Raw genomic sequence first — 12,378 nt, forward strand, 5'->3', positions numbered from 1 at the left:
TATGATTTGCCCGAAGGAACCGAAGAAGAAGACAAAGGCAGACGAGATGAAGCATATGCATATCAGTTTCCCGTCCCCCATACAACTAAAGACGCACATTCAGGCATGGAACATACATCAAAACTGTACAATAACACAATCAACAATCTGAGTTTAGTAACTTAGCGTCCAGTCAAGCAGCTCAATTAATTTCAGGGCATGCAAGGTTATGGCTTTGTCATGTCCCTGACATTTTTGCATCTGTTTGATGTGGAAAATTTTGTTGTGGCTATGTGTGTGGCAAAAGTGCTTATGTGTTATCACAGCTGGTGTGAGTAGCGGCAACAATTGGCGCACACAAAGGTCACTGTAACAGTTTCATCAGACATGTATGTATAAAATCAAACAACATGCTGTACATATTTTATCCCAAGATTAATGTCTCCACAACAAAAACGTGCTTATTATTCGTTTTATACAGTATCTTTTCCATATACTAGACATTTGAATCAGGAGCTCGGTAGACACAGCAGATAATGAATACATTAATATATTAATACATTCGAGGAGATTGTCAATCCTAATTGCAACACCCCTCCCCCTTAGATGCTCGATTCATCCGTGTCATGTTATGTCCGTGCAAATTAAAGTCAGAGCCTTTGTTATCTTTAGTAGATAATCCTTAGTGTGTTCGAGATTCTTGTAGAGACTCCTGCCGTTGATAGGTTTCAGTTTACCGTCCACATCCACGAGTTTTTATACTGGTCCGCTGTGTAGTATTTACAGTTATCCAGCTATTATAGTTAGCTGGTCAAGACTCGTGATAGCTTTTATCTTCATATCTTGCGTCTTGACAAGGATCCTGCAATCCGAGACCCAAGTGTTGGCTATTTTCCCAGCTTTCTTGAGTTGACGTGCTTTTCTTGCAATTTCGGCATTTCGGCGAGTCAAGTTGTCATTCAAAAAAATCTTTGACCCTTTCAGGTGGCGCGCTGGTTAAGCAGGGCAGTCTTGGTCTTGTGGTCTGCCAGCTTCATGAGCACCGTCGCCGGTCCTCTCCCCCCAGATGGGAGCAGAAGGCAGCGACGGATGTCCAGCGGTTCCATGTTTATTCCATACTCTTAGCAATTGCCAGTTGTGCCACTGTGTCCCCTGGGCTAGGCGTCAGTTGTAATCCAGAAATGATGAGCTCATCTGTGCACGTCAGCACTGGTCGAGATCGTCAGCCAAAATTTCCAGCCTCTTGATGCGAACATCTCTCTCCTCGACCGCCTGCTTGAGTTTCTCGTTTTCAGCGCGAAGTAACTGGAGCTCTCTGACTATTTCTTGATTCTGGTTTTGAATCAAGCCAGTCAAGGAGACCTCCAACTTCTGTATGGAGGATTTTATTTCATCCAAGTCTCCAGGTTTCAGATTCTTTGGAGCCGTACTGGGAGTCGAGCTTGCTGGCCCTGAGCGCTTATCGGTTAAGATAAGAGAGTGCTTCAGGAGCTCAGAGTGCATCTGTATGCGGTGAAGGCTGAGCTGCGAATGAAAATAATTTGATATCGAAACCCCTCTTGATGTTTTTGTTTTTATACAATTTGTAAATTTAGTTTAACGAGTAGGTTGCCATTGTTGTTGATGTCGTAGGGCGGTGACGTCATATGGTTACGCTGCTGGGTGTCCAGTGTATGACTCTTGCGACATCAACATGTCATCTGTTCAACCTTTCAATTTGAACCCAAGAGAAAAATTAATGAGCATGACATCACTGTAGATATTTCACAAAACGAGCAGCAAAAGCAAAATGAACAGGAAAGACGTGATGAGACGTGACGAGAGTAGGAAAAAAAAATGGTGTTCTGCCAAAATGTGCCAAACTAGCGAAACATCTACAATAGGCGAATTCGACACCCAAAGTACTATCGTGCGTTTTCAGCTTGTTTTGATTAGATGCATACAGGCAGAGCATACTAAAGATGCCTTAAGAAAATACTTAAACGTAGTAATATTAAATAAGGGTGGTTTAAATATGCTTCGTGACTAATGTGGTCAGCAGATCAACAATTTGCTTTAAAGGTACAACAAGAAAACACAATGCTTAAAATTATGAGCGGGAAACACATGCAAAAAGTATTTTGAGGCAATGAAAAGGTAATAAAAGACTCAATAAAAACATAAATAGGAGGTACTCGCCGCTTTTAACTGATGAGTGCATGTGTTGGCCATCTCGCCGTGTAGAGGGAATTGCAGTAACTCGGTAGTATTCGTCAAGTGACAGTGACAATCTACGTTATCACCCCGAGCGTACATAAAACATGGCGACCTCTGTAGGTGAAAACATATACTAAATATTATAGATTTTTAAATCAATGGCAATATTCTATGTGTTTCCAATAACATATTTTAGTTAAAGAGAACAATTGTGGCTTATTAGAGCCTACAAGTCTTTAAGTCAGAGGTTCCCTTATATAAAAAAAATACAGGTTTCTGTAAAAAAAAAAAAAAAAAAAAAAACAGCCTTTTTTTTTATTTTTCAGCCATCAGCATTCAAAATCAAAATTGGGACATCCTTTGTTGATAGTCAATTCACCTCTGCTCATGCTCATTAACTTCCATCTCTACTTCAACTCTTCCTACATTCTGTTGCTCTACTTTGTTTGAACAGAAATGACTATAACTTTTATGCTATTCATCAGTGTTTCTCAACTGGCAGGTTATGACCTAAAAGTGGTTTATGTTGCCTAGGTGGGTTACCTAATTTACCTCTCTGATTCATCCTTGCTGATTAATCCTTGCTGCGAGCAAATAACGTTCTAATATCCATTTTTCAAGAGTAATGCTGTTTGAGTCAAATAGAAATAAAAAATAAAACATCTTGTTACATATTAATGGAACTGCAGTAACAAAATGCGTGTAAAACAGCTGGAAATTATGATGAGCACACATACAAAATTGTTGGAGGTTATATCCCAAAGTGAAGCAATTCATTAATACAGATTAAGTCTATTCATTTTTGGTCATATAAACGAATAGCATCAATATTGATATAGTTCAAATACCACACATCATATTAACACAATATTAGATAAAGCTCTTGAGTCTCGCTCACTCAAATTGCATTTAATTTTCATTGTATTCATATAGGGTGACCACATTTTGATTTCCAAAAAAGAGGACACTGGGCCCGGCTATACTTGAATTTTACTTGAAATTCATTCAAAGGTGCCTATATCACTTTAATATATATAAAGTGTGCCTCCACCGTCTGGATAGAAAATTTAAGTTTTATAAAAAAATATATATATATACTCAACAGGCTTTATTCTTCCTAAAAAATAATCAAACTATAAAAAAATAATAACATAATGCAGACCCATGGAAATGTATCTGGCGGAAAACACAGAAAAGACTGAAAAAACAGGTTCTGCTCTTGCACTCTCTTGAAAAGACACTGCTCTATTTTAAGCCAAAACAACTGTTGTGTTTAATAGAACAATATGTCTATATGCTGCCATAGCAGATTAATGGTGCATTAAGCCCCTGAACTATTTTTAATTTGTTTTACCCTGAAAACCGCCGTTTACAGACGTCGCGCAACTGCTTTTGTTTCAACCTAGCCATAAAATGAAAGTAATTAATTATATTTATTATTCAAAATGTCTGTCATTTTTAGCTTAGAATCATTAATTGATGTCTAATATTTTGTTAAAAAAAAAAAAAAAAGACTTTAAAAAATTATTCACTCGCATATTTTAAACTTTTAAACAAATTACGCCACAATGAAAAAATGGTGTCTGTAAAAAAGTCACGGATATTTACCTCATAACTATTGCTTAATTGTATATTTTTTTTGTTTCTATCGCATTTTTTCCGATATGTTAGATGATAAATAATCGATCCAAACAAAGAATTGGAAAAAAACGTTTAAAAAGGTAAATATATGAAAAAGAAAATCAGGACCATTCCTTGATGTCTGCGATTTCTGCATCGCGACTCTTGTTATATTACCATGTTTCACCCATAAAATCCCCCCAAAATCCAGCTGTTGCCATTCACAGCTGTGTCTTGACACTCAGTGATACATGCTACACGAAGTTTCTGGATCAAAACAAGGTAAGTATGCGATAATATCTCATTAAAGTCATGGCGTCTGTAATTCTGCTCTGGCGTGCTCTCACCTCCAGATAGGGTTTTGCTGTTTAAATAAAAAAAAAAAATTTTAGCATGCGCAAATTTGTATCCAAATTAAAATAAAGGTATTTTCAACCTACTCTTTTGGGTACATGAGCATTTGATTATACAGTATACGTATTGATCGTAAAAAAACTTAACTGAGCAGGCTCTCTGGGAACAAGTCACAGGCAGCGCAGTATCGTATGTGCAAAGTGTCAGTCAATTTCAACACACGCTAATTGTGAAGAAATACTCCTCTGTGTCAATTTGTAATTTCCTTTTATCAACATAAATGATGGAACCCTGAGGCACGTGAAAAGTGGACATGTCCGGGCAAAAGAGGACGTTTGGTCACCCTAATTCATAGCCAATTAGCTGAAAGACAGCAGCTAATCTGCTACTTCAATTTGCGACCAGAGAAGTTTACCGCAGTTAGCTGCCTGATACGTAAAGAGTAAAGTTGAACCATTTAAATGCATAATTCTTAGCAATAGGTGGCCAAACACACATCAACACAGAGGAAAAAACAAAAGAACAGGGATCGGCAGTTTATCTGGTACTAACCTGGAAAGCAGGTGGGAAGGTGTAATTTCCCCATTCGACTGTAAGACTGGCAGTTTGGCACATGCATCGTAATATTGATGCTGCATTCACGTTGTCATGTTTCTCGAGCGGGCAGGTGGTGTGGACCCAAATGGAGGGAAAGCGAGGCGAGGCACACAGGCGGTGCAAAATTTATTTAATCAAAGCCAACAAAAAACAAAGTACAAACCGAAGACTGCTGAGAATCCAGAAACACAGAGGGAAGCAAGACTCAGGGTACTAACAAAAGACTGGGTATAAAAAAACTTACGTAGACAGAGGAAAACAAGGGCTTGGGCGCAGAAATAGATATGAATAATGTCGCAACAAGGGCTCAACCAAAACAGGAAGCTTATATACACAGACAAGGGGTAACGGGACAATGAGGCACAGGTGGGTGACACGAGAGGAAGCAGATTGGTGGAACTTAAGGAGCAGGCACAACAGGTGAAATCAATGCGCAATCACAGGGACCAGTCACACTAGGAGGAAACAAACACAAAACATTAAACAGGTGTTGTTACGGTAATCCAAAAAAATGATTCTCTATTACATGGTGTCTATAAAAAACACCAGTCACCCAAATTGTGATGTATGGTTGGAGCATTAAAATGGGCTGTTCTTCTTTGTAGCAAGTTAGCAACCATGTTTTTATCCCACATTAGGACTTTACAACACATCAGAACGATTTTCCAACTTGGAAACTCAGATCTCCTGACATACATCAACATAGCATATCTCCTGAAAGTGCTTTGCAGCAGTATCAACTCATATGCCTATCACAACTAATGTTATGTGAATAAATGACCATATTAAGGAGCCATGTGCACATTGTATTCATGGAGTGAATAGAGTAATATGACCATATTAAATAGGCACATTCTGTAGATTATGTATGTAGACTTAAATTTCCAATGTATTTTAATTTTTTATTTTTTATTTTTTATTTTTTTTATGGGTGAGATTTATACTTGGGCACTGCAGATCAATACTGGGTCATGTGCCCCAGTGAAATATATCTGGCGATGCCCATGGTTACAGTCAAATAATTTTCTCAGAATTACAAATAAACAAATTACTTCTAATAATAATACTAAATACTAATAATAAATACACCCAGACGCTAGCACCAGTAGATCGCATTCAATGTGTCAATACACAAGAATGCATCATCATAAAAAGTCCATTGCTCCTCTTTAACTCACTTTCATTTTTTCAAGCTTTGCTTTATTTTTAGCTTTGGTTCTAAATAAAGATAAGATCTAATTTAGCATCTGTCACTATGGCTGGACAGTTTTTTGTACAGTAATAGGCCACAACATTAGGTACACAGCCCAATAGATCTAGACGCAAGGGTTGAACTGTTGCACGCACGCATGAGCAAACATACAGTCCCTCGAAAAGCATTACGTAAATCAAATCTATTGTTATTATTGATGCTCAGAGACCTAGTTTGATATTTTTATTATTATGATCATAGTATACAATGGGGTAGAAGTACACTGAGAGCTGCTACTAATATTTTGTCCGACTCTAAAAAAACAAAAGTAGTGATATTTTTTTATTTTAAATTGAAATGCCATTAATTCATACCAGCCCCTCCCTGCCAAAAAAACAAAAAACACATATGTTGATTATGTTTCTTAATATTTCACTTGAAAATATTGTTATAAAATAATTGATAGCAGGACCAATGTGAGGAAAGTTTTCTAGAACTATTTCAAATTGCAGTACACTAATTTAAAGATAAAACTATTCCGTTCATGGTCCATAATTCAATATTTTGAACTAAAGTTCATGATTAAAAACATTAAAAATTTGCCGTTTTGTTCTTCTCCCCAATAATTGCTGTAAGCTCTTAATGATAAGGTCGATATACAGTGAGGAAAGTAAGTATTTCTCCCTCTTAGAAAATGCTTAGAAATTTTCAAAACAAAAAAACTTTCAGAATAAATGTCTGGATTTTATCAGCAAATTTAAATTGCAATATTTGAACACAAATTTGTATATTAACATACAAAGAAATCCAAATTGCTAATAATCTCTTAACTATCCAGGAATGCAAAAAAAAAAAAAAAAAACATTTGTCTTTATACCACTCAAAATTGTCTGCCTAAATGAATCAAATATAACAAAAAAAAAAAAAAACCTTGTTTGTCAGGGAATAACAAAAATAAAAAATAAAAATGGAGCCTTTCTTCAGAAAAAAACACTACTGCTTTTGTCCACAAGCACAGCCAAACTCAATAAAAAAAGTGAAAGCTCCTTTGGGCTGCTTTAAGACCACAAAAAAGTGAAAGCTCCTTTGGGCTCCTTTAAGACCACATAAGAAAAAAAAAAGTTTAACTAACGTTAACATAGTGGAATACACATACAGGAGGACACTTCTCTAGAAGCAGCTCCCTACTCAAGTTTGCAGGTTCTCACAGTTTAATGTAATGGTAATACTAAACTGTGATGCAGGTCGGACTTTCAGTGCAAAATTAGTGGTGCGTTTTCCACCTCCACAACAATGACGTTTCACATTACTTACAGCGGTCTTACAGCAGCTGCTGGCTGAAAAAAAAACCTTCTAATATCCCTCCCGCAGGCAGAGGAGGCGGCATGTCAACATGTAACGTAATTCTGTGCTGTGAGAGAGTGTGTCGTTGGGGGGGTTGGTTGAAGTCATCAGCCAATCAAACGTGCATTTGAGGAAAAAAAAAAATGTATTGGCTCATTCAGCAAGTGAAAAAGGGGTACATGAAAATAATTCACTTAATAATAGTAGGGTCAATTCTGTCGTTACGACATATGGGAAGACAATCAAAATGTCCTATATAACTGAACACATTATATAATGCAAATAAGGTTACTTAAAAGTTGGTAGGGACAATTTGAGCATCCTGAAAAGTTGGTAGTGTTTTGTCCCTACCGTCCCTATGCAAACCTACGCCCTTGCTTGGAATCGATTGTGATTTGCTGGCTGAATTCACATGAATCCTTGTTATCATCCTTGTCATATGATCTTGTTATATAATCTATATATCATTTTATTATATAATCTATATATCATATTGTTATATCATCTATAACGAGGATGAGCAAGAGGTAGGCCGATGGGAGATTCTGTTGACGCAAGATGCTCATGTGCCTCCTCACGTGACGCCAATACACTTGGGGAGACAAGGATAGAGAGAGCTTGCATGCCACCTGGCGGGATTCCGAGGCAATCGGACACGCTTGAGCTCGTATGGTGAAAATTTGCTCGCATAATTAGATTATGTCTTGTGACGATGCTCGTATCGTGTACACAATCCACTGTACACAACATGTCGGCAAACCGGAAGAACAATAAAACACATTCATTTTTTCCCCTGTTCTTTCCAGGTGTTTCCAGATGTGACCATCCTTTTCAGTGACGTGGTGGGATTCACTCGCATTTGCAGCCACATCACTCCGATGCAGGTGGTGTCCATGCTCAACACCATGTACACGTTGTTTGACACACTGAGTGAGAAGCACAGAGTCTTCAAGGTGTGTATTTATGTTACACCAATCGCAAGTGTTTTTTGTGTTGGCGTGTACTCAAGTCAAGTCTCTTAACTTGCAAGGTTGAAACTATTGGAGATGCCTACATGGTGGTGGCAGGGGCTCCAGAGAAGACCAAGTATCATGCCCATAACATTTGCGACATGGCCTTGGACATGGTGCGCTCCATCGACCACTTGAAAGACCCCTCAAATGGAAACAACATACAGATTCGTGTTGGTGGGTTTGACCTAGACATTTATGCTTGTGTTGGAACATATAAACCGTCAATGTCAAAATCGAAATGCTAAATTTTTTACACCTCAATTATACCCAACCTTAGCTTAAAACTAAACATAACAATGTTAATAGTCAAATGCAGGGGCAATTAGGGCCCACGTAATATGAAGAGAAATTATTAGGTAGAGGACAGGAAGTGAAACTGCAACATGCACCACCCACACATCTAGTTCAATTCAGCTTGAGGCTATAGGATGTTATGGCTAATCATATGTTGTTGGTAGAACGTCAAATTTGTTTACATATCTAAAACGGCATCGTGCTAATTTATATATCAGTCAGAGTTGGGTAGAGTACTCAAGTAGGAGTAGGGTTACTTCTAAATAATATTAGTCAACTAAAAGTAAAAAGTATTTGTTGAAAAGAATACTCAAACAATAAGTAACATTGTGAGTAACTGCTGAAGAGCCATGTGTCACAGTCCTTTTAAATCTGCTTAATTGTTGCTCATTAGGGTTCTGTTCACATCTACAGATGTTTTCATCAGCTGTTTGACGACACCTGATGGAAACCTTTGTTTTTTAAGAGTGGTGGACTTGGGGGGTTGAATAATTTTGTCAATGATGTAATCACAGAAAGGCCTTTGATTGGAATATTCCCCAAAATATTTTTGTTATTTCCGTTGGATTTGTCTATTTCACATGTCATTATTAGATGTGATTATGAACAAGATGAAAAATGAATGTCAACCTTGCAAAAACACTTATCGACTGTGGGGCTTGAATAATTTGAACACAACTGTATTTACCACTTGCACACCATTCATGCCTCCGAAGGAAAGAATAAGAAAATTACCATGTTTGTGGATCCCTGCTAGCTTGAAATAGGTTATTTATTTATATATATTCATACAGCTGCAATGCTCTTTTTTTCTTTTATTAATTCGCATTGATCTAACGAGGCAGCCGGAATGGTAGTTACATATGTTGTAAAAGGTACCCCCCAGCGCACGCACCTACCCCCCAAATTGTCTGTGCGCGCCACTGCTTCCAAGCGATACCTTAAAACGGTTCAGACAATTAGGACACACAAATTCACTACTCTCCGTGTCTAAACATCTGAACAGTAAAGGTTAAAAAAAAAGAAGTCCTGCATGAGATGAAAGGAATTGCACCATAACTACCGTAAAAATACAACTTCCCAAGGATTTAAAAGAAAAGAAGAAGGTCTCTTGTGCCCAGGCAATGACAAATGCCATTAGTGAATTAGCATAATTCAGACTATTCAAACTCTCACCAGAACATTTGTTTGCAAACTATTGTTGAACTTTCCCAAGAATCTTTCTTAGTATTCATACATTTAGTTATTTAATTTGAGGGCAACCGTGACCACGGCTGGACTTGCGATGATCACAGGTTTGACACAACTAACATTGATAATGTAATATGTTTTGTGGTGGATGCAGGCATCCACTCTGGGATGGTGGTAGCTGGTGTGGTAGGACACAAAATGCCCCGATACGGTCTGCATGGTGACACGGTCCACACAGCATCTGCTATGGAAAGCAACGGAAAGGTGAGGAAGGAAAATTCAACCCTGGTTGATCGTAGATTACTGTCAACCTCGCCTATTTACATTCAGATGTTCACAAATGTACCTTTTCCGTTTTCTTTATTTAGGCATATATTGTCAGCTATTTTCTGTAAAGCTAGCTATTCACGTTTTTTGTGCTCTTTTTATTAAGCCCTAATATGCCACAAGATGGCACCAAAGCCCTGACTGATCGGGAAGTACCGTATTGGCCCGAATATACTGTAAGATGGCCCTGATTATAAGACGACCCCCTCTTTTCCAAGACTCAAGTTTGAAAAAACACTTTTTGAACACCAAATTAATTTTTATACAGAAAATATTTACAGCACATCTGAAACAAATGATTATAACAATATATTTGAGAGAAAAAGCAAGTTATTTTGCCTCATTCAAATCTTAATATCTGAACATTTAAATTTAAACTAAATTGCAATCACAGTCGTAAATGAATGGCTTTTGGTTTTTGAAATGTAAATAAACCAACCTATTGTGATAAAACTGCAATAACTGCATTAACCATAAGGGATCGCTTTGGCCTGGGGAGTCAAGTTCAGCATTCGCTTCAATGATATCTGACGCCATCTAGTGTCGTGAATGGGTATAATGTCTAGACCCCGAATATAAGACGACCCCCACTTTTTCAGTCTTATTTCAATGCAAAAAAAAAAAAAAAACGTCTTATATTCGGGCCAATACGGTAGTATGCCTGGAAGGAGCTAAATTTTGCCTGGGTTATCAATATTAATGATGAAATCCAAAACAACTTTCAGATGGCTTCGAGGAAATTCTGGACCACCGTCTGGCATCTGAGGAGAGGAAAGCAGTGCACCATTAACACTGTGTATAGTAGGGATGGGGTACTGCTGACCTTGACTCGGTATGTCGTGAGTCAGTGGGGAAAATACTTCGAAGACCTCCTGAATTCCACCAACAGACTTTCCTTTAAGGAAGCAGAGTCTGGGGACTGGGCTCTCCTATCTCTGGGGTCAAAGTCACTGAGGTGGTTGGAAAGCTCCTCGGTGGCAAGGACCCGGGAGTGGATGAGATCCGCCCGGAGTTGCTGAAGGCTCTGGATGTTGTGGGGCTGTCGTGGTTGACACGCTTCTACAACATCGCGTGGACATCAGGGACAGTGCCTCTGGATTGGCAGACCGGGGTGGTGGTCCACTTTTTAAGAAGGGGGACCGAAGGGTGTGTTCCAATTATAGAGGGATCACACTCCTCAACCTCCACGGTAAAGTGTATGTAGGGATGCTGGAGAGTAAGGTCCGTCGGGAAGTCGAATTTTGGATTCAGGAGGAGCAGTGCGGTTTTCCTCCCGGCCGTGGAACAGTAGACCAGCCTCGGCAGGACCCTCAAGGGTGCATGGGAGTTTGCTCAACCAGTCTACATGTGTTTTGTGGATTTGGAGAAGGCGTTTGACTGTGTGCCTCGGGGAGTCCTTTGGGGGGTGCTCCAGGAGTACGGGGTACCGAGCCCCTTGGTAAGGGCTGTTCGGTCCCTGTACGACCGGTGTCAAATTGGTCCGGATTGCCAGCAATAAGTCGATTTCGTTCCCAGTGAGGGTTGGACTCCGCCAAGGCTGCCTTTTGTCACCGATTCCATTCATAATATTTATGGACAGAATTTTTAGGCGCAGCCGAAGCTTTGAGGGGTGTCCGGTTTGGTGGCCTCAGCATTGCATCTCTGCTGTTTGCAGATGATGTGGTGCTGTTGGCTTCATCAAGCCGTGACCTCCAACTCTCATTGGAGCGGTTTGCAGCCGAGTGTGAAGCGGTTGGGATGAAGATCAGCACTTCCATATCCGAGACCGTGGTCCTCAGCCGGAAAAGGGTGGCGTGCTCTTTCCGGGTCGGGGATGAGATCCAGCCCCAAGTGGAGAAGTTTGAGTATCTTAAGGTCTTGTTCACGAGTGAGGGTAGGAGGGAACGGGAGATCGACAGGCGGATTGGTGCAGCGTCTGCAGTGATGCGGACTCTGCACCGGTCCGTAGTGGTGAAGAAGGAGCTGAGCCGAAAGGCAAAGCTCTCGATTTACCAGTCGATCTACGTTCCTACCCTCACCTATGGTCACAAGCTGTGGGTCATGGCTAAAAGAACAAGATCCCGGATACAAGCGGCCAAAATGAGTTTCCTCAGCAGGGTGTTCATGCTCTTGCTTAGAGATAGGGTGAGAAGCTCGGTCATCCGAGAGGGACTCGGTGTCGAGCCGCTACTCCTCTGCGTTGAGAGGAGCCAGTTGAGGTGGCTCGGGCATCTGGTTCGGGTGCCTCCTGGACGCCTCCCTGGAGCGGTGTTCTGGGCATGTCCTACTGGC

General features: G+C 39.7%; 1 protein-coding gene across 1 annotated transcript in view; it reads left to right on the plus strand.

Moving 5' to 3' along the window:
• The window catches only part of LOC130924342 (soluble guanylate cyclase 88E-like), a 52,056-nt gene that overhangs the window by 29,953 nt on the left and 9,725 nt on the right, over nucleotides 1-12,378 (plus strand). The window contains exons 13-15 of the mRNA XM_057850819.1: nucleotides 8,089-8,235; nucleotides 8,313-8,469; nucleotides 9,935-10,044. Coding sequence (XP_057706802.1) covers nucleotides 8,089-8,235; nucleotides 8,313-8,469; nucleotides 9,935-10,044 — 414 coding nt within the window. The remainder of the gene's footprint in view (nucleotides 1-8,088; nucleotides 8,236-8,312; nucleotides 8,470-9,934; nucleotides 10,045-12,378) is intronic.

The sequence above is a fragment of the Corythoichthys intestinalis genome, chromosome 11 (genome assembly GCF_030265065.1).
Source record: "Corythoichthys intestinalis isolate RoL2023-P3 chromosome 11, ASM3026506v1, whole genome shotgun sequence".
In the NCBI taxonomy this organism is placed as follows: Eukaryota; Metazoa; Chordata; class Actinopteri; order Syngnathiformes; family Syngnathidae; genus Corythoichthys; species Corythoichthys intestinalis.